Below are 23,422 nucleotides of genomic sequence, written 5' to 3'. Positions count from 1 at the left end.
GCTGGCTTTCAAGGAAAGGTGATATGCTTTTGTTCCAATATGTTGGACTTGGGGTGACCATGGGGTGTTGGAAGGGAGACATCTTGGAGGTGATTGGAGGTGGGGAGATGAAAGTCGGAAGAGAGAAGTAAGGGGCAGGCATGGATTCCAGAGTCATGCTCCAGAGTGAGAGTGGAAGCCGAGTGTGTATGAGGGTGACAGGAGGGACAAGAGCAAAGGGCCACAGTCAAAACTGAGAGGATGATGACAGTCGAATAGCCAAGATGGTAGTGCACCTAGGAAATGTGCAAAATATGCAAGGGTGTTTATTCCGAGACTGTCCACCCCTGAAGAGGCACATGTAAACTTTTTTACTGACAGATGTTCAGTGCCTTGTATTGGAATCTTGTATTCTAGATGACCATTTTATTTTTTATAATCTTTCTGATAAAGTTTTCCGAATGACAGTGGTTTTAGAACAAGTAATTTTCTTTTGCTTTTTCTTAAGTAATTAATTTCTTATGCCTTCTTTAATAAAAACATATGTGTGTGTGTCTGTGTGTGTGTGTGTGTCTGCAACCTTTCTGAGTGAGCATGAGTTACAGAAACGTTGGGAACTGGGACTCACAGACAGTCGTGCTCCAGCTCGTTATTGGTTTTGCATACTGTGAAATCATTTAACCTCTCTCTGTAGGAGACTTTGTATGCCCTAGTTGCCAAAGGGCACTCTTCTGTAATATATAATACTATATTTGTTATATATTATGATAAAAAAGATACTGGAAGAAATTGCTAGCTGAAACCATTTCCAGCATATGATATATAGCAGAATTTTTTCTTTTAAAAAAATGAATAACAGAATGCACAGACTTGGTTACAGTGCTCCAGAAAAAAATTACATTTCATTGGTAATAAAAATAATAAGAATAATTTATGAGAAGTTATCAATAAATGATCAACATGCATCTATGCCTTTTTTTATAAGGCTTGGAAAATATGCTATGCTGCTATTCTGAGGAATGGTTAAATAAATGACAATCCCATTAAACAAAGTAAGTATTCTGAGTTCCAGGTATCTTCATTCAAAGGAAAGGATTTGTCCTCAAAATGTAGACATTGGCATTGGCTCCTGGTGGAAGGCCCCAAGGGTTCCCTTTAGTGTTTTGCCTGGTAACATCTCACTTTCTTTGAGTGTTTTACTTGAAACCAGAGGAAAATCTATCCTTTTGCTCTGCTGGAAACAGTAGTTCCAGTACAAATTCCAGAAGTCCTCCTTTTGTGGCGGAGACCTATCTTGACCTCATTGTCTTTCCCTAATTATTAGATTCATTCATTCAGTGCCATTGGCTTTCCAGGGGCAGGTCTGGATGCTACAGATACAATAGGGGGTAAGACAAACAAGGGCTTGCCTTAACGAAGACTGGATTCTAGTGGGAAGGAAAGACAATAAACATGTAAGCAAAAAATAACGCATATAATCTGTATTAGTTTGTGAGGGCTGCCATAACAAAATACCACAGAGGGTGGCTTAAACAACAGACGTTTATTTTCTCTCACAGTTCCAGAGTCTGGAAGTCTAAGATCAAGGTGTCAGTAGGTTTGATTTCCCCTGAGGTCTCTCTTTGGCTTGTCTTTCCTCTGTGAGTGCACATTCTTGGTGTCTCTATGTATCTCTGACTTTCCTCTTCTTAAAAGGACACCAGCCAGATGGGAGTACACCCTACCCCAATGGCCTCATTGTAACTTAATCACATCTTAAAAGGCTCAGTCTCCAAAGACAGTCACATCCTGGGATAATTGGGGGTCAAGACTTCAACATATGAATTTGAGGGGGGACACAATTCAGCCTGTAACAGAATCATAAATTCTTTGAAAAATGAACAACACTGAGATATGGACTAAGCTGAGTGGGGGAGCCCAGGAGGTGCTAAGATGGTGGCACCAGGCTGAGATGGTATGGGGAGCGCTGGCCGGGGTGAGCGTGAGGAGGAGGAAGAACATGACAGGCAGACTCGAGTGATTCTCAGACTAGTCACTCGTCCAAATCTGAAAGCCCTCAGGACTCAGAAAGTAGGAGGACTAAGCAGAACTGCAACTCTGGCAGAAGTTTTGGCTTTGGGTGGCTCATCTTATATCTTTTAGTTAGAAAGTTTTCTTTGTATTTCAATGTGAAATCCCTCCTGTTGAGATGTAAACCCATATCCCTTTGTTTTGTCCCCAGGGAAGAGAGGTCCCGAGTCCATTCAGCTATTGGAATCTTATTATTTACCTTCCCTGCAGACTTCTTTTCTGAAGTTGTTTTAGCTTTTTATTTCTGTGATCAGATGTGGGGTCATCTGGTCTGTGCTGAGCCAGACACTGGGGTCAGGACAAGACCATGGCCCAGCTCTGATTTCAGCCAACCCGGGGACTCAGCATGCAGGTCATTCTGCTTTCACCAGCTCTTCATCTGGAAAATTTTAGTTCTCAATAGGATCATGTGTATTTTTTTAAAAGATTATTTATTTATTTATTTGCCAGAGAGAGAGAGAGCATGTGAGAGTACAAGCAGGGGGAGTGGCAGGCAGAAGGAGAAGCAGGCTCCCCCCTGAGCAAGGAGCCTGATGCAGGGCTCGATTCCAAGACCCTGGGATCATGACCTGAGCCGAAGGCAGATGCTTAACCGATTGAGCCACCCAGGCATCCCAGGATCACGTGTATTTTTAATAAGGTGATGGTTTTCTAAAAATCTAGTCATTCATGCTGTCCTTAAGCTATGGCGCCCAAACTAGACAGAGTACTGAGATAAAAGTCTCTTCTTTTAGATTTCTGCCTCGTATTTTCTTACATTATATTTTAGTCCATGAAGTTTGCTCATTTTTTAGACAATTAAATCACAGCTCCGACTTGAGTTCACAGTTCTCTTTGGCCATTCTCAACCAACGCTGGCATACCTGCGCCCAGCCATTCCCTGACCTCCACCTTGCTCCCCAAATACAAATAGCATGTTGGCTCTTGGCTCATAATAGCCTGTCCACACTGGCGTCCTCCATGACGGTGGCCCACGTGACATCCTCATGTCATGGTTTCCAGCTGCCACCACCTGCTGCCTGTGGTAGAGTTGCTCTTCTCCACAGTCATCTTGCTTTTTCAACTCCCTCACTGTCCTGAGCTCCCTTCCAGACTTACTTGGGCTTTGGGTCCATAGACCCTTCCCATTTCCACAGTCCAGTGCTGTCTCCTGTCTCATTTCTTGTCTTTCCTGGTCCCCCTCCTGTTAGCTCGGCCAGCACCCCTGACCATGGGACGGCCTCTGTGGCCTGCTAGTCCCCATACCAGGGCCCCTACCTCCCTGGCTTCCCTTCTGCATGTGAATTGCTGAGCCTTTTGGGAGAAGCAAAGAACTAAGCCGATCTGTACCTCTGTGACTCCTCACAGCTGGTCTGCTAACTCCAACTGGGTCCTCAGCTCTGCTTGGCAGTTGTTCTCTGTGTCCTTACTCAGATTACTTCCTTTCTTCCATGGGTTAGCAGGTCCAAAATATTGCCACTTTGCTCAAGCTCCTTCCTCCTGTCCTCCTCTTGCTTTTAGCCTTGCTTCCTGCCTCCCTTTGAAATAAAGGTTATCAGCATGACACCCCTCCTCTGATTTCCCATGACTTCCAAACCCTCATCTCCCTTCCCTCCTCTTGGCTCTGAGGGGAACTGCTGTCCCCATGACTTTTCAAGGTTGACTTCATATATGTGAAGCTGCATAGCACGCCTGGTCAGACCCGAGGGCAGACCTGGGTTCGGGTCCATTACGGGAGCCCCACTACTCTCCACGGTGCCTGCCTCAGAAAGCTGATACCTGCTGTTGAACGGGTGTCAAATTACTTGACAGAGAAATGATGAAACTAAGAAACTATGCAAACCGCAGTTTGGCATCTTTATTCCTTCCCTGGCATTCCTTTCATAGGAAATACCTATGGTCATATGAGAAATGGATATTTCATAATCTAAAATTACGAATTCTGGCCTTTTCTATCAATAGTTCATCAAAACAAACACTGACCTTCAGGTATATCTTCTTGCCAATTTATTTAAATGTGATTGACGTGGAGAGTGGAAATTCTAACCCTAGTGTCCTGCGACAGGCCCTTTCCTGACCCGTTGACTTGAGAGTACAGTCACCATCAGGCTGTACTCCCTGCCCTGTCCACTCCCGCACAGCTGGCCGGGGCTGCAGTCCAGCACATTCCTGAATCTGTAGCTGTAAAATCCTGCAGCTGTGAAATGTTGGGGCTTGATGGGAAGGTTTTAGGCTCCTTTCTAGGAACTGTCTCAGGTTCTAAGTTTTATTCTAAGGTTCTAGGGTTCCTTTCAGCTGGGAAATTTTGTGAATTTAGGACACGAAGTGGATCCATTCCACCACTTATATTGGGTGATTTTAATCTTAATTTTATTCAATAAATTCAACAAATTTAATTTTAATTGCTTTGCAAGCAATTGGGAACGATTTGTAGTACTGAGAAATGGCTCTGCGCCTTTTTCTCCATCCCTTTGACTGTTTTAGGTCAGCAAAATCAAAAATCATATTGTTAGAGGGAGACACGCTGAGCTGCAGTTTCTAGGTGTTGAATTTGTGCCTGAGCAGAGGGAGGAGCACGGAGTAAAGAAGTGTCTCCAGTGATCCACTGGACACACCTCTCCCAATGGCCCCGTTGTCTGTGCCGCCCCTTCTCTGTGTGCGCCGGCTCGAGTGCCACCACGTGAGCCAGGAAGAAGCCCCGTGAACGTATTTGTTTGTTTATTTATTTATTTATTTTAAAGATTTTATTTATTTGACAGAGAGAGACACAGCGAGAGAGGGAACACAAGCAGGGGGAGTGGGAGAGGGAGAAGCAGGCTCCCCGCGGAGCAGGGAGCCCGATGTGGGGCTCGATCCCAGGACCCTGGGACCATGACCTGAGCCGAAGGCAGACGCTTAACGACTGAGCCACCCAGGCGCCCCTCGGTGAACGTACTTAGACCGTCGGTGTCACTGTGGGTAGACGGGGCCGGTGTAGCGCACCCGTGAGCATTTACACACAGTGCTGCCGCCTCCGGGGCTCCATCCGGAAATGCTGGAGCCAGGCCAGGGGGCTGCTGTGGGCCAGACCCGGGCTTAACCTGTACCCCAATCCAGAATATTTAAGTAATTATGATCAGATGGTCCTCTTTTCACACGCTAGTTTCAATTAACGCCCTGGCCAATGGGAATTAATAATGTCTGTGGCCTGATTTGCTCAGTAGCTTTCTCATGCAATCAGGAGCTTTATTAAGTGCAATTGACAGGGCAAAGATCAGTTTCTGCTTCCTAGCCCGGATGGTGAGCCGCCTCAAAGGCAGGGTGCTTTGATTTACTCATCTTTGTATCTCCAGGGCCTGGGGCAAGCACAGGTAGGCCCTCCATAAATGTGTGTTAAGTAGAAGTGCATTTGGAGGCTGCTCGCCCTCGGTGTCTGTGCCTCGGCAGAGGGGATGAGCAGTGACAGGGCTAAGGCAGTGCGAGATGTGGAGCAGAGCGTCACCCCTGGCTCGTTCAGCCGCTGCCGCTGGGGCTGGTCCTGGGCAGGCCAGGGTGTTGGCCACAGAGGGGTGCTGTCATCAATCAGAGATCCTCATTCTTGCCTTCTGTGTCTTGGAATGACATGGAGTGCGTTTGTGGATTGGAATTCCCCGAGGCGGCTGGTCTGTGAAGACGAGGCGTGTACACAGCAAGATCCGTCTGCTGTGGGGATGCCCCTTCTTCCTGGGGGCTCCCATCTTATCGGAGGGCCTGCTTCAAAGTCGCCTCTCCCATTAGAGTGTAGACTGCCCCAGCCTTCGAGCCCGTTCTTCAACAATGAACAAGTAGGCGGTGGAGGCCTGTGCGCGGAGCTGTGTAACTTCTCCGGTAGCCGAATGTTCTTGGTTTGGAGCAAAGCCCTCAGGGGTTCCAGCCCCCAAAAGAAATGCCCTGGAAGGGAATCAGGAGCTGATGCGGGCTGGAGAGGCTTCTCGCCGCATTCTGTGGTTCTTCCTCTGTATTGATGAATGTGAGTATGTGCTCACAGACTTTCCCATCAGTGAGTGGCTGGGAAGCCGGCGACCAGGAGTGAGGCCGTTTCCTCGGGTGTGGGGGGGGTGCTCACTTCAGTGGCTGCTCCCAGTGGGCAGGGCAGGGCCCGAACGCTGGAGAGATGAACTGTCCCCACGTGTGTGGCCTTGAGTGAAGGGGCTGCCAACTTTGCCTTCATGTCCTGTACCTGTTAATATACCTAATGCTTCTGACGAGGTCAGCATCTTGGGGGATGGCAGACCCATCGTGGGCTTTTCTTTTCATGTCTGAGTGAAAAAGAGGCCAGGGACGTCCCTTGTGAGGTCTCTGATGAGGGATGTTGTTCTTATATTGGATCCCTGCAAATGCAGATATTAGTCCTGAAAGAAAGCCCTCCTCTTTTAACTTATCAACCTACTCATATATCATAACTGGGTCTTCCATTTGCAGAGCGTATGTTGGGTCACAGTAAAAAGGTGAATTAATCAGTAGCCACTCAACAGAAACAAGGTCTTTCATTTCCAGAAAACAAGTGCGTTACTTACTGTCCTGCTCCTGAATGAAAGCAATGCCGAAGAGCTTTAGACCAAAACAAACAAACTGAACCAAACAAACCTTGGAACCGAGACATAGTTTTCCTCAGAATATTTCCCACTCCTTCGTCTTGGCTTCCAGAGTCTAGGAGGCTAACCCTTCATTACACTGTGGGGTGAAGAAATGCCAGGTGTCTGCATTTCAGCTGCTGAGGCGATCAGGAAAGGGCTGTTGCTTCCCTTGCTTTCCGTGGCCCTCATGGGTCCTCAGGAAGAGCTTCTGGAAGCGACACTGCCCCCAGAGGGATCTAGAGCAGATGCTTCCAGTGACTGCACCTGCCCATCTCGAATGGAGGAGACCTCCGCAGCTGGAGAAACTTCCTGATCCCCTCAAGCTGTGTCCGTGGTCCGTGGGGCTGGGCTCCCCCCAAGCTCCTGTCGCAGGTGGCTGAGGACATTGGTGGCTGGTATGGTTCTTCCAGGCTTATAGATGAGCCGCTGCCATGAGTAGGAAGCCGACCCTCGCTCGGCCTACACAGTAAGATTGTCGGCTTAGTGTAGGGAGAGACGCCCCTCAAAAGGCTTAGGATCTGTAAGAACCGAGGGACATGTCCATGCAGGTGGTTGCTGAACCTCTTCATTCTCACATCCGTGGCAGGGGCTTCACGGCCAACCTGTGCAGAACCCTGTCTTGGGGGACCTGGCATTTTGCAGCCCTAGTCCTGTGGGGTGAAATCAATGGCATGAAGTAGTTTTCACTGATATTCATAGCACTGCTGGGGTCAAAGTCAGCCACAAATGGACACTTTGGATGTCAGCCTGAAGCTGCTGATGTACCCGTGGTCCTTGGGGCTTCTCAAACTGGGCTTCTCAGAACCTGGGAGGACGCTGCCCTGCCGGAAGTCCACAAAGGCTTAGGAGACATGGGCCACGTCCACAGGAAGTGCTTTCTGGATGATCTTTCAAAATGTTACTTTCTACTTTAAAACAAACACCGAGATGTTAAAGAGTAGTCTACAAAATTGAAGTGGCATTTTGAGATAAAGACTGTGAATAAACTGCCTTGCACCAGGCTTCTGGGATTGCACCATCTTCTTTGCTGTTAAATAAACTTCAGGGAAAAGTTTGAAGAACTCTGCTAAGTGATAAAGGGATTCCACAATCTTGTGAAACAGACAGCCGAACAAGACAAAATGGCCTCGGTGGAGAGGTCCCAGAATGGCCTCTGTGGAGCAGTCCCAGGATGGCTTCCAGTATTTGCTTTGTTTCTGAGACAGTCCTCCTGGACTTTGAGGGCCACCCTCTAGGGCACAAGTACTGACAGCCTCGCACCAGCCTGTGGGGCTGGCTGCTGACTACACCGTCCTTTCTCTACTCCGTGCCCAGTAGTATGCCCTGTGGCTCCTCATCTGGTGATAGTCTGGACGTCAATGCGTGATCCCAGAGTGCAGGAGGGAAGAGTCTGTGAAGAGCTGGACAGGTCCGGGGGGCAGGAGGAAGCTTGATCGAAGACACTCAGGTTGGCTTGTAGGAGTTAGTGTCCAATGTTTTAGAAAGGCTCTTTGGGCTTCCACAATCCATAACGTTATTAGTCATCGGCATTGATGAGTTCGGGGGAGATCAAGGTTATTTTTCTTTCTTTTCTCTTCTTTTTTTTCTTTAAGATCTTCTGTCTTCTTCCAAGCCCTGGAAAGGCAGTGAGGCACCTACTGCCTCTAGGTGTGGCCTTAGGGTTGCTGTTCTACTGTCTCTGAGGGTGGAGAGATGTGTGTAAGTTGCAAAAATTCTCTCCTTAATGTCCCGACTGCTTCCCAGATGAGTCAGGCAGCCAAGCCATCGGTGTGGCTGCCCAGGTGCTGGGCCCTTCATCACATGGTGTTTCCTGGAGCGCTGAAATGTACAAATATCAGGAGAATCGTGTGATGAGTGGCTCCTGATGGAACAGATGGACTGACTTCCCTTAAGAGCAGCTAGGTCCTTGGGGATGACGCTGGCATTTTCTGTAAGTGGGTGTACTCGTGGCATGGAAGTCGGGGGCAGTGACTCCTGGAGCACCAGACCAGATCCTTCACCCTGACGTGTCTGTGAGGCACCAACGGAGACCTTCTCCCAGGGCAGGCACCATGCTTATGCCACAGTGTGGCTGCTGGTGACACCAACTCTGCAGCCACCAGGAGCTTCCGAACAAGAGAGAAGTGGAGACAGTCAGGGCTACAGATCCAACAGACTGCAGTTCCAGGCCCATTTCATGCCCCTGCTGTCTGGCTTCAAAATCCCCCCTTAAGCATCCTGAGCCTCACTCTGTCTGTAAACAGGCGTTATTGGGAGATAGTGAGGATGTTTGTCAAATGCCTTCTACCTGGTAGGGATCCAATAACTTATGAAGGTTGGTGACATGGTGACAGACACTATTCTAAAATAAAGAAATAAGATACCCTTTCTCCTTATTGTTAAATAGCTAGGCCTATCCAAATATCACACAAAAACCCAGTAGTCAGAGTATTGAGGATATTTATTGGAAAAGGAAACAACGGCGTTCAAAAGACTTCAGCATAAGTATTGCAAATGTTGGTGTGGAAGGAGAGTTTCGTGAAGCATTCAGAGGTGTCTCAGGAGATGATGTGTCGGAACTTGCTCAGGAAGGAGCCCTTGGCAGACATCACTCAGTGCCAGGCCTGGGCCTATGTCAGTGGCAGGGAATCCATACTCCACGTGGGGACAGCAAAGCCCATGTCCTGTCTCTGTTCTGGCTGTCCACAATTCATCTTCACCCCCCCCCAATGTACCTTCCCTCCCCCTTTCCTGCCCTCCCTCCTCTTCCTTATGCTTATTCATCAAAAGTATACATAAGCTGGGGCACCTGGAGAGCTCAGTCGGTTAAGTGTCTGCCTTTGGCTCAGGTTGTGATTCCAGGGTCCTGGGATCGAGCCCCGAGTCGGGCTCCCTGCTCAGTGGGGAATCGGCTTCTCCCTCTCCCTCTACTATTCCCCCTGCTTGTGCTCTCTTGCTCTCTCTGTCAAATAAATAAATAAAATCTTTTATTTATTTATTTGACAGAGAGAGAGACAGCGAGAGAGGAAACACAAGCAGGGGGAGTGGGAGAGGAAGAAGCAGGCTTCCCGCCGAGCAGAGAGCCCAATGTGGGGCTTGATCCCAGGACCCTGGGATCATTACCTGAGCCGAAGGCAGATGCTTAATGACTGAGCCACCCAGGTACCCCTAAATAAATAAAATCTTAAAAAAAAAAAAAATACACAGAAGCTTTGGACTTCCACTTGGCTCTGATAGAGGTGGGAGCTGGGACGTGTTTTCACAAGCCCTCTAGGTGAGTGTGGTACACACTGTGGAGTGAGGGCCACCACGCTGGCCTCACGGGCTGGACCCCTTCCTGCTGTATGGACCAGTGCCCCTGCTGGCCTCGGGGTCTGATGTTTGGGGACTGTGGGGAAGCTGCTGGGGGCAGAGGATGGGTGAGTGGAAGGCCAGTGAGCACACAGGCCTGCCCTTTCAGGCCATGAGGATGAGGATCGCGACTATCCATCTCTGTAAAGCTGGGAGGTCAGTGAAGTGGGGTGTCAAGTTGCTCAGTAGGGCTGTGTGCTGAGTGATAGTGGATGTTCTGCTGGAAAATGAGAGTGTCCTGTTAGCTGAGACCAGGCCGAGGGAAGTGGTCACTGGACAGCAGTGGTCATGGACTCCTTTATGCCAACAAAGAGCAGGGACTTGCTCAGAGTAATTGATAATTGTTAGGTGTTAATGAAGAGTAGCGCTATCAGTTTATGGTGCAGAAAAAAGGGTCTGGATTAGACCACCTCATAGCTGAGAAGGTTTTCAATGTAAAGAGTCTTTGACAATAGTGCGTTCTTCTGCTTATGTCTGGTTCTTTAAGACACGTTTTTTTTAGTGCCCCCTGTGTGCAAGGCATCACGGTAAGCTCTGTGGTGCGACCGTGGCTCTGGGGGGGGCGGCCCACCCATGTAGGGAGTCTGATAAATGAGGGAGTTCATTTTTATCGCAAAGACACATCTCGCAATTAATGGGTGCTTACTGTATGCCAGTACAGCTTTCTATGCTTTATGTGGATTATATCACAAAACTCAATATGCTATATATATTTTACAGAGGAGGAAACTGAGCTTCAGTGAAGGTTCTCTAAGTCACCCAGCGTGAGAGTCCTAGACTCAGATTCAGACCCTGACTTTAGTGCCTGTGGAAGCCCAGCGCAGAAGCAACCACGTTCAACTAGCGTTGGATTGTAGATGGGCACAGCATCATGTTGATCTTTTGATTTTTTTGATTTTTTTTCTTTGTGAAAAGAACGGATTCTGATTCTGTATAATTTCAGAATTTTTGCCAATTTGTGTAACTGGCAGTACAGAGCAGGAGAGATGCTCTAATCCTGTCTGGCCTTTCGGAGTCTGCTATACTCCAGGTGGTAATTGTTGCACCCAGCTGACCTGCCAAGTAGACAGTGTGTAATTAACCACTGTGGGTCTTCTCTGATTGGCCAGTTCTGAGTAATCTACCTGATTCTGTTGCACCGAGAGCAACGGAGGGGGGAATGTGTCCTGCCAAGTTTAAAATACACTCTGCGCTGGCTGATGTGAACGTGATTACCCATGGCAATTGCGACTTCCTCTTTTCAAGATAAAAGACTTGCAGAGATTTATCAGAGAAATTTCACAGGGCTTCTGTGAAGCTGTCACATAGGGCTTAGAGAAAGCACTGAAATAATTTCACGGCAAGTGCCTTTGAACCATACGGATAGTTTTTTTTTTTCTTAATGTGTGCATCAGCTTAAAAGAGGATTACCAGATGATCTATAAAGATCTATGGAAGATGTTCTGATGGTATGTATCCCAGAATATTAAAGAAAGGAAAATTTCAAAATGCTTGAAAAAAAAATTACGGTTGGCTTTTCTAAAACCAAGGTTTGAAAGATGGGGGGCTGTGTTGAGGGGGTTGTTTTCACCTTACTCTGTGGTTTTCAGAGTCAGTGACTTCTGTGTGTGGCAGGAGGAGTTCTGCCCTTCTCTTACTCATTTGCTACCTAGGCTGTGTGTACTGTCTGGCCTGTTTAAACACGCGCGCACACACACACCCACACACACGCGCGCGTGTGCCCTTCATGCCTACTGTGCCAGGCATTATGCTCCCCCGAGGAGGGGTCTGTCCAGCTCAGAACCTTGCTTCACATTCCTGGGCAGAAGAGGTTAGGTGGTTGGCGGGATGGCAGGTGGGGGGAGGGGAGAGCGGAACTGGAAGGTGTCTCGCGAAATGAGAATGGAACCCAGCCCACAGTGCTTGAATTCAGGTCCTCACTTGGCACTTAGTAGCTTTGTGGCCTTGGGTCAGCGACGTCACCTCTTTGAACCTCTTGGGGATTATGACATGTATCCTACTTAACCTGGAAGCTCTTGTAAGGACAATTAAAATAAACCGTGTGAGGGCTTGTGGTAAACTGTGAAGTTCTGTGTAAAGTAGGCAGCGTGGTTGGTGGCTGGGGCTAGCCTCGGCCTCAGCCCTGTTCCCCGTTCCCCCTGAGTTCCTTGCTCAGCAGGCCTGGCCTCATTCTCCAGCCCTGGTGTGGGGTGGCTACACAGCAGGTGGGGGCCTGGGGTGAAAGCCCGTACAGTTGGAGGGGGGCAGTGTGGCTGATGCCTAGACAGAGCCACGGGCTGGGCAGCTGAAGCAATAAACTTCTGCCGTCTGAGACTGAACTCCATGTCCTTGAAAGCTTAGTGTTTCCTGCTCCTCAGGGACCCTGTCACTGTTCCAATGGGCTTTTTCCTTCTTACAGTTTTGTCCAGCATTTTACTGTTGAGTGTCAGGGGTTATTTGTTTGGAGCAGAGACCTGCCACATTCCCAAAGCCTGGCAGGGACAGTGCGCCCTCCAGGAGCACTTTGCCCTGTAGCGTGCGTGGCCGGAAGTGTCCCAGGACTGGAACAGAGCCACAGGGCAGAGAATACCATGTCTGTTCAATAATTGATTTTTTATCTGACTCCTGTGAGACCCATGTGTGTGTTTTCAGTACATTTGCCCATTTTGTTGGAGGTCATCCCAGAACTCCCACGCTGGTGTGTTGCTTTCTGCAGTGGTGGGAGCATTGCTATAGGCCACAAACGGATACAGAACAAGTGCCGGGGTGGGGGGGTAATATTGAGGACAGTCAAGTTGATAATAGCACCATGGACATATGTCCTGTTTACTGCTGCCCCTCAGGAAATAGACTGTGGCAGCCATGGTTGGGTGGCAACCCTGTCATTTCTGCCCAAAAAACAAGCAGTGCAAATGGCCTGTGGCAGCTTGAGCAGGTGTCATTTTCAGCCCCACATCACTGAGAGGTTCCCTTGAGGAGGTATGAGCTTTTTATAGAAATAAAGTAAGCATCATATGTTGTTGGCAGAGATCATTTTCATCTTATGAACTTTTAAAAAACACAGTACCAACCCTTGCCCAAAGCTGGGCACCCCATAAAATCAAACCCCAACCTCAGGTGGTTCACCCTCAGAGAGTCTATGTCATCACTCACGGGACGGTCTTCTGTTAAAACTGACTTTTGTGCGTGTGGTGACGGTTTGTGTTGGAGGCAAACAGAGGGAAACATGACTTAGAGGCTGTGAAGACAGAATGAAGCAAAGGGTTTTGCTTCCTGTGAAATTTTCTCTCCATGTCTATGCCCCTGTTCATGGCTCATGTCAAGTCTATTTCATGACTTTGTACAAAGCTGAAAATGATGTGAACGCTATTCCTGAGAAAGTCAACTTGGTTATGTGTTTTGTTCTGATGAATGTCCTCTGCAAATCTGCTAACTTTAAAAACAAACCAAAACATCATTGTTGATAAATGAGACTGAACATGCTGCTCATTATTCAGATTTTGCTTTTCCTACGTGGTTTTTATGAGACATTGCCTCCAGTATTTACAAAAAGTCTTCTCACTCAGACCCCACACAAGGTCTATTCATCAGTGACCCATGCTGATAAAGGAAATTCGTGTCCACCTTTGTGACACAGTCACCTGTGGATAGCTCAAACCTTAATAAGTTTTGGCAGCCTGGATCTTTCTAGAAACATGGAGCATCACATTGGGAACTCATAAGAATAACCAAGTCATAGGATTAATATAGGAATTCATACAGTTACTGAATGCTGTGCCATTAATGAGTTGGCTGTCAGTATTGAACACGTTTGGCAAATTATTTTCTTTTGAACTATATAAATGAGCATATTTATCATTTCCATAATCACTTAGTGGTCCCTAATTTTTATAGAAGCTTGTCCTTGAAATTGAGAGCCTACCTCTTAACTTGGAACAAAACTGAGATCAGTTTAGTATAACCCTAGGGAACGTGGTTACGCTCATGACACCAGGCTGTAAGGGCAAGTTTCATGTGGTTAGTCCTTTGGCTGCATTATTGGGTCGAAACCGAAAAATCTTAATAATGACTATTTTGCATATCGGGGAAAATATTTACTGAACCATAACATGGTATTCTCTTAGGAGCCTTTAGGAATGGGGGTGCCCAGTAACTTGAGCAGGTTATCTCCAGCTAATGTACAAAAGGATATTCCTTTTGATTAGATTCAAGACATGGGAGCCGTGTGTCTGGCTTTTCAGAATTACCATCTCCAATGGCTCTTGATTTATTGTGTTATTGAAGTTTACACTAACTCATGACATTGGATTTTGTTTCTATGTCTTCACTTAGCTGGGAATTTTCCAGTCTAAAAAATTAGTCACTGTAGATGATTGAAGAACAATGCTTGGAAGTACCCGGCTTCTGTAAGTGGAGAGACGCTTATTAGCTGGACCATATCCCTGATGCGGGCCAGAGTGCGGCTGGTGTCAGCAATAGGCTTTGTGGTCGTCATCGCCCCCCACCTTAAGAAGGCAAAATAGACGAGGAAGAATGTTGTAAAACATCCAAGACTTCCGGCCGGCAGGCTCACAATGGGGTGTTTTCCACTTTAAGTTCTGGAGACCTCTGTCTGAAATGCGGGGAGGAATGGGGGCATCGAGTGTCGATACCCTTGGGGGAAAAGTGTTCCTACTAGAGTTGATTTACCAAAAATGGATGTTTTGAGCCCAGCTGCTAATTGTTGCCACTCCATCTTTGGACAGACGTTCTAGACTCAGCGGTTCATGCTAACGGATATACTGTGTAATAATTTCTGTGTCATGTCCTCTTTAAGAAAAGGAAGTGCCAAACAAGCCCTTGCGTGTCCGAGTCCGATCCTCAGACGACCGGCTCTCCGTTGCGTGGAAGGCACCACGCCTGTCGGGAGCCAAGAGTCCACGCAGATCGCGGGGTTTTCTTCTGGGCTACGGGGAGAGTGGCCGGAAGATGAATTATGTCCCACTGACGAGAGATGAGCGGACGCACGAAATTAAAAAGCTGGGTGAGTTCAATGTTAAATGGTGTCGGATGTGTTGATGACCTTTGCCATCATGTCAACATTTAGAAGCTTGTTTGTGACCGAAAATTATATTTGAGGTGTAGTGTTCACTTTCCAGGTGTGATCATTATTCACAACTGCGTTCTTGGCTCTATCCTTCCTCCGTGGCTCCATGCTTTCAACCTTCAGTTGGTGGCAGGACAAGACCCTTCCTCCACGTGCCCATCAGCCGCTGCCTCGCCTGATAGCACCAGTTCCTTGAGCTGGGCCATTTCCCTGGACGTGGAGAAGCTGATGCTTTTCTCATCTTGTCTCTGCTTTTACCGTTTTGTTCTTTTAAGCTTTGTCTTAGCTCCCAGGACACTGGACCTTGGGTCCTTTCAAGATGAAATGTGGTGGCCGCTGATGGAGCCTGCACGCCAGGCCTGCCTTCCTCCTTCTTTGCAAACCCTTACTGTGTGAAGGAAGCTTTGGCCATGGGACGCAGACAGGACATCGGCTGGAACGTGGAGAGATTATGCACAGGGTTCCAGCGTGGGTTGAGGCCTGAGCTTTGCCGCCCTCACTCATTGACCGGTCGGGACAGTGGCACAGGCCACAGTCCGAGCGAGGCAGTGCTGCAAACTCCTGCTTTCCTCCCCCTTTCCTCACGCCCCCCCATTGACCTGATGAGTTTGACGGGAGGTGCTGGGAAAGCGTGGGTTGGCCCTTTGTGTGTCCTCCTCTTGCAGCTAAGCCAGGCTGTAGAGAGCACACAATCTGCTCAGCTCCTCTGGGCATAGGTAACGTAGGGCCCAGGGCTGCCGGGCAGTAGAACCTGGTAATTCTGGGGCTCGTACTAGAAAGCACGCTTGCCCCGTGATCTCCAGCGTAGCTGGTACCAGCAATAAATATGCTGGCCCCACTGCTTATTCTTCAGTCACTTCCTAATTGGATCAGTACTTGGGTGAGGAAGGGGGGGAGATTTATTGGGCCCTCCCAGAAGACTCCAGTGGGACCTGGTGATCTCTTCACTTGCTAACAAAAGCCAGGCCTCGTTCAGCTTCCAGCATTGGAGAGATGGACTGGAGGTGGGAAAGAGGACCGGATCTGGGCAAAGGAGCCCAGAAGGGCACAGAGCTGAAGGTCTGTGCTGTGAACAGAGTCACCGGTGAGAAGGCAGTTAAGTTTTCTGTCAGACACGGTGAGGGACAGGCAAGTGGTGGGAAATGAGACTGGCGAGACAAAACAAAGAAATGGGAGAAGGAAGGGAGAGTAGAAGCCAGAGTGAGGGTTCCAGGCTCGCAGCAGCGATGACCAGCAGTTTGGGGCCCAGGAAGCAGCCCGGTGAGAAAGGTGGTGATGGAAATGGGGCTGCCCTATGGGAATAAGGTCTGCTGGCCCCACGAGCCTCCAGTGCTCTGGGAACACAGTCCCCTCTGCTCAAGGTGTGACCACAGGTTCTGGAATTTGGACAAGCAGCTCTGAGTTCCTCAGGACTCCCAAGGCTGGCCCCCTGCACCACATGGCAGGCATTGCTCGGGGCCACTTAGATCTGGTTGGAGACACTAGCGGAAGGCCAGGCTGGATTCCCTTCCTGAAATCGCCCGGAAGTCACCATCCTATTCACTGCTGTCTGTTCAGCCACCTGCTGAAGACCCTTGGGCAAGTCTGATGGGTGTTCTGCTGGGCAGAGCATCCAAATCATCTCAAAATGCAGACTCCAGACTTCCCAGACAAAAAGACCAGCTACTTCTCAGCTCCAGTGCCCCCGGACACCACATGGGATCGAAGACGGCACTGGAGACATGCGAGCTGCATGTGCTTTGTGAGGCTTCAGTATTAGCGGCGAGACCTAGAGCCGCAGGCCCAGGCATCTGGAGACTCTGGTATTCATTCCCAAGCTATCCCTCGCTCTGAATAGTTGTACTGTGCGGGGGGAAATGGGCCAGGTTCTACCCAGAATACCAGCAGCAGAGGAGAGTCACTCCTTCTGCATTCCTGAGACTGAGGGGAGCGTGTTTCCAGCGGGAAGTTTTCATTGTTCCGAGTCTTTCGTAGACATCATGCGGTAAAACCTCGTTTAGTGCGGACAAGTTTCTCATCTGACTGGTTCCGCTGTCTCTTCATTTCCTCAGTAGTGACCCCTGGCTCATCTGAGGGCAGCAGAAGGATTTGTTTGCTTCTTGAACTTGAGCCAGCGTGGGAACCGAGGTCAGAGCTGGGCTCCGGTCCCAGCCTGATGAACAGCGCCTCCCGTGCCTCCGTGGCAACATGTTGGCTTTTGAGTTTTCATCAAACAAAAAAGTGTTGGACTTGCCACAGCCAATGCCCTACGCGGCTGCCATGAGGAAGGAGAGGGCTCCCTGGATGCTTGCTCCATCATGGTGGGGAGGATGCAGTGACTCCCGGTGGGCCTGCTGTGCCATGGCAGGCCAGTGTCCTCATTTTATCCTGCATAGGATTTTACTTCCGTTTATGACCGAGATGCCATCGAGAGCGTGGTACCCGCAGAGGGTGGCCAAGGAAACTTGGAGAGAGGTGGGCCCGAGGTCCTGTCAGCAAAACTCCCACCCTCCCAGCCATTCACGAAGCGCATGTGATTGGACGTCTTCTAAGTCAGGCTCCCAGGGGGCGCTGGGGCCCCAGCAGCCCTCCACAGAGACAGACCAGGGACAGAGGGTCGTGAAAGCAGAGACCTTAGAGCAGGCCCGGGAGGCCGGAAGTGCCGGGGTGGGAGCCCCGGGCTGAGTCCCATCCAGGGGAGCACGGGCAGCCGTGGGAGACGGAGGCCAGAGGACATAGGAAGCACAGGGGCTCACATGGGAGCGGGACAGTAATAAGGAAGGAGTGCATGAGTTTGGGGGCCTTCAGGAAGTTAGGACGGACAGTCCCAAGTCCAGAGTTTCTACCGAGTCACACACTTGAGGTCGGGGAAGTGAGCCGATGCGCTGGCTCTGATGAGGGGCCGGGGTGCCTGGGGGCGCTGTGACGCTGAGGTCATTTCAGAAATTTTATTTCCAGAGTACTAATAATCAGGGGCACAGAATGGAGCGTGTTATCATACCAGGGAGTCTTCATTATTTCTGTGAAAAAGAGATGGTTGCTCCATAGCCAGCACTTGGCCCTGCGCCCTGCTCTCTCCTCACCTGCTGCAGTAAATCCTGGGAGTCACACTGGCCCTGGCACCTCGTCCAGGACCACGGGTGGGTCATCTCAGCCCCCTGAACCTGGTTTCTCGTCGGTGAAAAGGAGACCGTGAGAGTAGCTTCCTCATGGGCTTCTGTCGGGACTAAATGAGGAGCTGATGTGACGCACTCAACACAGCAGAGACCAGACCCAGACACGTGGGCTGTTCTGGTTTATTCTTCCTTCATGGTAATCTCGGGCCAGGTTTAGTGTGGAGAGCTCGCAAGTCAAGAACCTGGGTGTTAACAACAACCTAGGAACTTTAAGAAATACATCACAAATATGTAAAAATGTCAATTGTGGAAATTATTAATTTTGGGGGGCTCTTGATAAATGATGGGGCACTGCTTTTTCAGTTTCTTTATATGTGGTCCTGGGTTGCAAGGTTGGATGGCAGAGTTTTTCTTTGTTGACCTTTGGCTGCTTCCTTTGTCAATAGCACCAAGAAATTGATGTCTTCAGGGACTCCTCTTTTTGGAAACTTAGTTTCATGCTCTATGAATCCCAATGTTACAAACTTGATTTTTCCCTTTTATAAAACATACATTTCAAAATTCGGTGGTAGCATGTCAGAGCCTTAGCCTAAATAATAATTTACTCATCACAGCATGAGTTTCACCTGCCCTATGTGTGTGTGTGTGTGTGTGTTTGTGTGGAGAGAGAGAGAGAGAGAGAGGCTGTTCGAAGGTTGTCAGATATTATCCCCTTCTCCTGAAATGTGACTGGCCTACAGCAGTTTATAAGTTTCTCTGGGTGAGGTTTCTGAACACTGGTCTCCTTTTATGTTTAACTGACATGCTGTTTGTAAAAACAAAAGGTTTCTTTTCCCATTACTGTGAAAGTTTGCAATGCCTGAAGGAAGACCTACAGTGTTACAAGTTCTCATTAGGATCTCTGTCACCTCTACTAACTTGCTGAAGTATTACCTGATGGTGTAGTTACCTGATGGTGTATTACCTGACGGTGTATTACCTGACGGTGTATGATTAGAAATATATCATATTGGGGAGCCTGGGTGGCTCAGCCCGTTAAGCGTCTCACTGATTTGGGCTCACCCGATCTCAGAGTGGTGAGATTGAGCCCCAGTCAGGCTTCACGCTGAGCATGGAGCCTGCTTAAGGTTCTCTCTCTCCCTCTCCATCTGCGCCCTGCCCTCTCTGTGCTCGCTCTACCTCAAAAAAATTTTTAAAAATAAAGAAATATATCATATTGCCTCATTTTTATTCTTGAACTAATTAAGGCTGCTGCTGGAAGCCCAGTCAATTGAGCCTGGAGTTAGGCATTAGTGACTCTGGATTCAGAGAAGATTATGAGTCCTTCTTAGGGGCATGACTGTGGGCAAATCAATCAATTTTCTCATGGCTTTATGTTCTTACTTATAAAATAAGAAGGTCAAATTGGAATTTAATCAAGGTTTCATTGGGATCCCAGATTTTATGATTCCATGGTACTCAAGAGTTACAAGTTTTATTTCATCATTGTAATTTTTTTTCCAAATAAAGTTTTCCAGTTTAGATTCGGCTGGCTACTACTGGACCCAATGTACAATTTGGAGTGTGGGGTAGAGGGAACTAATGGAAAGAACAATCCAGAAATAAAAGATATATTTAAACTCTTACATTTGCTCTTAGCAAATCTTTGGAGGCTCAGTTCTGAGGATTTCAGTTTCCGAGGGCCCAGCATCGTCTCTGGACTGATAACCTGATACACTCACTGTTCTTGTCTTGCTCCCTTCTTTTGGATGACAGATAAAAAAACAGACTGACCCCTCTTCTCTATTTGGAGATAAAAAGAAATTGGGGGAATTCTGTGGGTAAATATACTGTTCTTTTTTTTTTTAAAGCATTGTTCATCTTTCTTCGATGTTGAGGAAATAGAAACCCATTTCTCAAGAATTATGGGTAATATCATTCCATATTTTCTCACATAATAATGTTCTTCTTAGGCCTAGTTTCTAATGTTCTTGGTCTCATCTTTAATTGTCCTGAAGCAGTTGGAATGCCCCAGAAAGACGAGATGGGAAGGGAGTGGAGGGGAGGGGGATGCGGACAAAGAGGGTGTGCGTTCCGGAAAGCCAAACGCAGAGCCTCATCCCTTGCCGGTTGGTTCACAGCCTCGGAATCGGTGTACGTGGTCTCCCTGCAGTCCATGAACTCACAGGGGCAGAGTCAGCCTGTCTACAGGGCTGCCCTAACGAAACGGAAGATTTCAGGTATGTTTCCAAGGACGCACCTGCTCATATCATGGTCTGTGTGGATGCAGGGTTGTTTCCAAATGATGCTGTGTGAGTGGCGAATTACATGGATTTCACTGAGTATGAAGGAAACCACAGGACCGGCTTGGTCACATTTCGGACACGAGCTTATTTCTTTTATACTCAGAGATGAGAGTGTTCTTCCAATGAAGTATATTTCTCTGTGTATTTTGAATGGCTTCCCCGTGCAGCGGATTTACTGCCATAGGAGCAGCCAAGCATTTGCTCCATTTAAAGCCACAGTTGAACCCACATATCAGTTGCCCTTTGTGGCAGCCCGGGAACAGAGAGAAATAAGAGTAGGTGTGGAGGGGACAGGGTGCAAGATCGGCACTCATACTTCATTTTAGCCAAAATCACCTAAACCTAGCATTGAGAAGAGTGAGAAAAATGTAGCAGAGGCTTGCTCATAACCTGATCATTGGTCATTTACTAAGGGATGCTTTTTCCCTACATCCTTTCACAGATTTTTTTATATTACATATTAATAAATTACACATACCTATTCTGGGTCCTGCACCTTAATTTAAAGAGGCAACCTGCAGCATGGTTATTTTCATGAATTCACAATTTATTTGTGATTATAGTTTAATATTACAGAGCAGATATTAAATTATTATGTGTATTTCTATATTATCATTTTACATTTATGATTATAGTTGCTTACGTTGTGTGACAGAAGTCTCAAATATGTGATGTTACATTTTTATTTTTCGTTATTTACTGCTATAGAAAAAGTGCCTGCATTGCTTTTCTAACAGGCTATTTCCACCTTCCCTTACTTGTAACAAAAGTCACATCCTTTTGAAATATGGTCCTTGAAAGGTGAAAATAAAAAAACAAAACAAACAAAACCCCCAAGATACTAAAAGCAAAATTGAAGCCTGTAGGTCTTCATTTTGGGGAGATTGAACAGAAACTATAGGCTTCGTGAGAATGATGTATTCTCTTGGAAATTGGCAAACTGAATTCTATTTTATGTCTGAATGTAACTTTTAATATGTCTTGGAACCACATTTTCTAAAATGGGAGGACACTGAACCCAATGTGATTTGTACATTTGTTTGAATTTCATTTCATGCCATGATTGCTAAGGAAATGCTCTGGCTTGACCTTTTCTCCCCCAAAACTTTTGCTTCCTGTAAATCTTGTTGTATTTCCCAGAAACTTACAGTATGTGTTAAGAAAACACTGAGTTACTCGGAGTATCTTGGACCAAGGCAAAGCATCCCTTTTGCACTGTTCTTTACGTCAGCTGGATTAGGCAACTTTTCAAGTGAATGGCTCATTTCTTAGACTGTGGATAAGAAGAACAGGAATGGAGAGTTTGGTTTTTCTACATTGACCAAGCAAACAATTGCTTAGCTTTCTATTCATTTCATTTTATCGACATCACGTGTAAGCAATTTAAAAATTATACAGCATCAATAATGAACTCTAGAGGCCAGAGGAACTCAGGGCAGATCCTACTGTAGAGATAGCCTTTAATGTGTCCCACTGTCATTTCAGAAGAGGATGAACTAGACGTGCCTGAAGACATCAATGTCCGGGTCATGTCATCCCAATCCGTGCTTGTAGCCTGGGTGGATCCTGTTTTGGAAAAACAGAAGAAAGTTGTTGCATCAAGGTACTTTCCATTATTTCTTTGTTTTCTGGCCCTGCAGAGACATGTGTTTATTTGAATGACCATATCTTCTGACATATCTGAATGCTGAATGGTAGACTATTCTATGACAATCTGGCTGGTCTCAGGTGCGGTCACACATTTTCCGCAGATCGGATATGACAGGGCCTCGTGTGTAATGCACACAGCAGGACCTCACCTCTCACTTGCTCAGAGTTTTATCTTGTGTCTGGAAATTCCCTAGATTCCGTTTCTTTCTTTGCCCCATTTGTGTTTTGCTTTGTCTCACTATGATCTATTTGTGTGCAGAGGATGTGGCCCCATCTTAGAAGGAGTCTTACCTTTCCTCCTGTTATCCAGGAAGGGTGACAGTAGGAACGATTTTTATGTAGAGAAGGGGACATTTGTTGAATGCCTTGCACACTGTAGTTCTTCATTCTTCAAACACTGAATTGCTTTATGTCTAGCTCATTTGTGCATGGCAGAAGGCACTGTTTTGTCTCGTAAGCCATGATGTTATGCTGTTCAGATTTTTATACTGATTTGCAATAGCAGTAGAAGATAAACCAATCATAGGTTAAAATAATTTTTGTGTTTAAAAAAGCCAGCGGTGAACACCATTCCTTGTTAGTGGTAGATTAATATAACCATCAAAATTTTATGTGTTAAACTACCGAATTGTTTATATTACCAAGAGGAAGCCAAAGATTTGGTGGCCACTAGGGCACTATATATTAGCTTTTGAACCTTCCTACAACCAGGAAAAGTGAACATCCTTTAAAAAAGGAATGGAATATAATGCTGAGATTATATATGTATTTTATGTATATATTTTTATTATATATATTTATTCTTTATATATGTATGTACACACACACATACACACACACACACACCATTATTTGTATTAGATATAGTTTCTGTTACTGTCTGTTAGTAAAGAAAAAGAAAAAGACATCTGCTTTGTTTGAAAGACCTGAGAAAGCTCATAGTGATTCTCTTCCTAGCCGTTTTGTTCCTGACTACCACTGAACTTTGATTTCCAATCTCTTGATGAAAATGAAAAAGGGCCTGGGTTTTCTTAGCAGGACTCTTGTATTAATTGGTGGGCTGTGTGCAACTGAAGTCTTATCTTGACTTATTAAATATCACCTTGTTAATGCTTCACATGCTTTATACTGCCAAGTGGCTGCAAAGAAAATTTCTTGGCAAAGGAACACAATAAATGGTATTTGCAACTCTTAGAGTGTGGAGGATGTCTTCTGTCTGGGATTGTTATTACCATGTTTGTTCACAATGTTTCTCTCCCTGATAATCACACGGTAGAGTTCCTTTTGTAAGCTCCTCTATCCTGCTCTGCTTATTACACATTTTTGCTCCTTCTCATGGTAATAATTCTACTCAAAACCACATGTTGGCTTTCC

General features: G+C 47.0%; 1 protein-coding gene across 3 annotated transcripts in view; it reads left to right on the top strand.

The window, feature by feature from the left end:
* Positions 1–23,422, top strand: part of FNDC1 (fibronectin type III domain containing 1) — a 156,049-nt gene that overhangs the window by 83,597 nt on the left and 49,030 nt on the right. For all 3 annotated transcript variants that reach the window (XM_032407545.1, XM_032407546.1, XM_032407544.1), the window contains 3 exons: positions 14,749–14,955; positions 20,234–20,332; positions 21,884–22,001. In XM_032407545.1, the coding sequence (XP_032263436.1) occupies positions 14,749–14,955; positions 20,234–20,332; positions 21,884–22,001 (424 nt within the window). The remainder of the gene's footprint in view (positions 1–14,748; positions 14,956–20,233; positions 20,333–21,883; positions 22,002–23,422) is intronic.

The sequence above is a fragment of the Phoca vitulina genome, unplaced genomic scaffold (genome assembly GCF_004348235.1).
Source record: "Phoca vitulina isolate PV1807 unplaced genomic scaffold, GSC_HSeal_1.0 scaffold9, whole genome shotgun sequence".
NCBI lineage: Eukaryota > Metazoa > Chordata > Mammalia > Carnivora > Phocidae > Phoca > Phoca vitulina.
This window is presented reverse-complemented; position numbering and strand designations above follow the sequence as displayed.